This window comes from Gossypium hirsutum, chromosome D08, assembly GCF_007990345.1.
Source record: "Gossypium hirsutum isolate 1008001.06 chromosome D08, Gossypium_hirsutum_v2.1, whole genome shotgun sequence".
Lineage (NCBI taxonomy): Eukaryota > Viridiplantae > Streptophyta > Magnoliopsida > Malvales > Malvaceae > Gossypium > Gossypium hirsutum.
In genome coordinates, this window is record NC_053444.1 from 63,910,930 (window position 1) to 63,914,889 (window position 3,960).

At 31.2% G+C, this 3,960-nt stretch overlaps 1 protein-coding gene across 1 annotated transcript; it reads left to right on the plus strand.

The window, feature by feature from the left end:
• The first annotated feature begins 1,572 nt into the window (after positions 1-1,572).
• LOC107933767 (uncharacterized) lies at positions 1,573-2,473 on the plus strand. The gene is made up of 2 exons (XM_016866051.2): positions 1,573-1,918; positions 2,029-2,473. The coding sequence occupies exons 1-2, from the start codon at positions 1,735-1,737 to the stop codon at positions 2,280-2,282; spliced, it is 438 nt and encodes a 145-aa protein (XP_016721540.1). The 5' UTR covers positions 1,573-1,734; the 3' UTR covers positions 2,283-2,473.
• The last annotated feature ends 1,487 nt before the right edge of the window (positions 2,474-3,960 follow it).

Sequence of the window (3,960 nt, forward strand, 5' to 3'; positions counted from 1 at the left end):
CTTTTAAACATGAAAATGATTATATTCAATATCGGGTCTTTATGAGGCATAGGGGTGGCCCCCAAAATTTTTGAGAAAATCTAATTTTTCTCTTAAAAATTTTAAAAAATTTCAATTAGGCACCTTCTATTTTTGAAAATTTTTATTAATCTCATGAAAATTTTAATTAGAACTTCAATTTTTTTTAAATCTCTTTAAAATCTTAAAATTTTTGAAATTTTTATTAGAACCCAAAACTTAATTCTAGAATTCGCCACGCACTGTATTTATATAAAAAAATATAATAATTCTTTTATTATTTGCAAACAACTTATTTAAATATAAATATTTTTGTGAGGCAAAGTTTTTAGTTCCCAAGAAACCTGAAGGAGGTTATAAAGATGAACATATCTTACACCCAATTCACCTAAAAGGAAAAGCCCTTCCAATCAAATTATTACTTAAAAAGTCTTAAACATAATTCTGTTTTGATCACCTTAGAAAAGATGCTAGAGAAACCAAATTTGAAAAATCTCAATGCTAAACCTCCAAAATACAGTCACTAAATCCTACCAATGCTTTATTGTAACACCAGTTCTACCATTAAAAAAATTATGAATTTGTCAAATCATCATCAAGTCCACAACTCTCTGCTCCTAGCCTAGGGGTAACAAATTACTCCAAAGCTGTTTTCATCCCATTGCCTAATCCAAACACACTAGGGACTCATCCATCTCCTCTCAATCCTCTCTTACTACACACATATTTGCATTCGTTCTTTAAACAGGATGGATTTGTATTGGGTTAAATAATTATTTAGGGTTTAAATTTGACAACTTTTTCACATTGGAGTCTAATTTTTTTTTGTCTAGGTATGAACTTGACAATTGTTCTCACATTGAGGCTTAAATTTTTTTGATCCAAGCTAATCTTTGAACTTAACAATTGTTTCTATATTTAGATCTGAACTTGACAATTTTTCTTACATTAAAGTCTAAACTCTAGGGTTTTCATGGACTAACTTAAACAAAAAAAAATTCAAACCCTAATATAAAAACAACGAAATAAAATTTAAACCTCAATATAAAAACAATTACAAGATTTAAAACCTAACTAAGAAAAAAATAAATTCAAACCACAAGAAAATTTACTAAAGTCAGACTCCATTTAGCATTTCAAATAACATTATTCCTAACCCAGTCAGCTTGTTAGTAGCTACCTACTAACCATGGCATCCACTTGTTCATTCCTAGCTTCTAAAGCCCAATTATTATCATCAAGCCACTTGTTGAAATAACCCAACTTAGTAGCTGCAAGTTGCAGCCAACTCATAGGCCATGAACGAATCTTCCACTGGAAACCTCTTTTTCATTATTATCAGTTGTAAACTGAATTTGGGACTCTCCTCCAATATTTTTCCGGCATCATATTGGATCTCCTACATTTATTGGTATCATCAAAACCTGACATTGACTCCATATCAATACCTGTCGTCATATCCTCAACTTTCCCTTTCATACGCACATCCCAAAAAATTTCCCAAACTCTTGCACGATATTTTTCATCATCACATTGCAATATGATTGTTTCATCAATCCTTGATTTGTCATTATCATAATCGAACCCAAACAAAATTCCTAATAACACCTCATGTTAAATGAACCCAGACATAATTCAGTAATTGCAATATAAGAATTTATACTTCCATAGTACGGTTAAATGAACATCTCATATTAAATTAGTAGGGAAATATTCATGCACTTTAAATTTCTTTTGCTGCTAAACCCTTACATTATCTTTATATCTGCACAGGCAGAAGTGGTGGCCGCCTATCCCAAGATCAGAGATGCTGATGCTCAGAACTCATTGCTGCGAGCGGAGAATGGTTCCATGAAGGAAAAGCTGTCAGTCCTCTCTGGAGAGATTATGTTGAAAGAAGGTTTTCCTTATTATATATATACCCCTCACCCTCACCCTCACCCTCTCTCTTAATTTCTTTCTTTATTTCTAATGAGCCAAAACCTGATGTTGGAATAATGTTTTCCAAAGCCAAATATCATGAGCTAAAGAAGGAGAAGGGCGCGTTGAAGCAACTGTCTCTGATGCATCTATCACCCGCATTTGCAGAATCCTCCCAACCAAATCATTACGGCTACCCACCGGTGAATAATATGGCCATGGATCAACCAGGATTCAATCAGTTTGTGGGAGCAGTAGCTCCGCCGCCAATGATGCAGAATCAAAATACTGAGAACGAGTTTGGGTTTGATGTCAACTTTGGAGACAACTATAATCCGATGTGAACTTCCAGCTTTTGGCCAAGACTGAGAATATCTCCTCGTTTGAATCTTATCTTGTAGTGCTTTTTAGTTGGCTTGCTGGATTTGTTTGTTTTAGTTAAATTTGCACGGACTTTGCAGTACTTTTTAAAGTATTTTTCTCAGCCATAAGCTGGAAACTAGGGATATAATAAAATGGAGAAACAATTTCTGAAGAGTTGATTGATTTTCCATAAGTTTCATTTACAATTGGATGATTCCTAGAATCATATCACAACTTATCTTTGTATTGGGGTGAGTTTGTTGATAATAACCATTAGGCATAATGATAAATTCTACCCTCAACTTTACATATGTTTTCAATTTGGTTCTTATTCGTTTTTTCATTTGAATTTGACCATTAATCTTTTAAAAAGAGTCAAATTATCTTTTTAACAAAAATGCTGACTAAATCATTAATTTTTAACGATATTTGCATGACAATCTGTATGACAACACATACGTGCTACATCCTAGGCACTATTTGTCTTATATGTTACGTCAACAAACAATTTAAAATTTATAAAACATTCAAAAATAAAAAAATACAATATAAAAAGTTTATAAAAATTCAAAAAAAAAAGAGCATGAAGTATATGCGGATTATCATATGGGTTGCTATATTTAAAAATTTATTGTTTGAATTAGTATTCCCGTTAAAAAATAATAATTTGACTCTTTTTGGAAGGTTGATGGTCAAATTCAACCATTTTTAAAATCACGAGGGCTAAACTTAACTTAAAAGAAGAATTAAGATCAAATTGATAAAACATGTAAATATTAAGTATTAAATTTATCATTATGCCTAACCATTAATATCACCTTTGGTTGTCGTTGTTGGGAGGAGCAACTATGGTTACAACTATAGTAGTTTTTGCAACTTGAGGCATAGTTAGATTATACCATAACTTGCCTTACTTATTTGAGATAGGCCGGTTAACCACTATTACTTTACATTAATTGTCGGGACATGTAAGCTAGACACGAAAATTTAAAAGAGTAGAGTCATCACTAACTAATTTGAGATACGTCGGTTAACCACTTATTATTTAAAAATTAAAGACTTATCCTAAAATTAACTTAAAAAATATTAAGAACTAAGATTTAAACTCATCACCAAATTTTGGATTTGAGTAGGGAAGATTGTAACACCCCTATATATAATGCCTATATAATGATAATCCTACAAGGTTTGGTTTGGTAATTAAGATTTCTAACTTAAAAACTTCGAATTAACTTAAATTTCGAATCCAATTAAATGATTAAATCAAAACACCGCCTAAATTAAATCAAAATCTAAAGTACAAGGAGCGTCGTCGTGAAAAACCTCAATTAGCAGACCAAAGACGTGCTAGAACTCTTAAAAATCTAAACTATAATGCATGAAAAATTTACATCGAACTGGATCTTAAAGCTGTAAATAAAAATTCAAATTCAATTAACAATTTTAGAATTAAAGTCAAATAAAAAGAAAATAACAGGAAAGGCCTAATTTTAAAATTTTAAAAATGTAGAAGCAAAGGGACTAATAGAGCAATTTATTTGCTCAAAATTTCGAGAATTAAAAGATATTTAAAATCCCAAGGACCCAATCTGTCATTACAAAAGGTAGAAGCCCCCTGAAAACAAGTTTAAAAACACAGAGGAACTAAATAAGAAATTT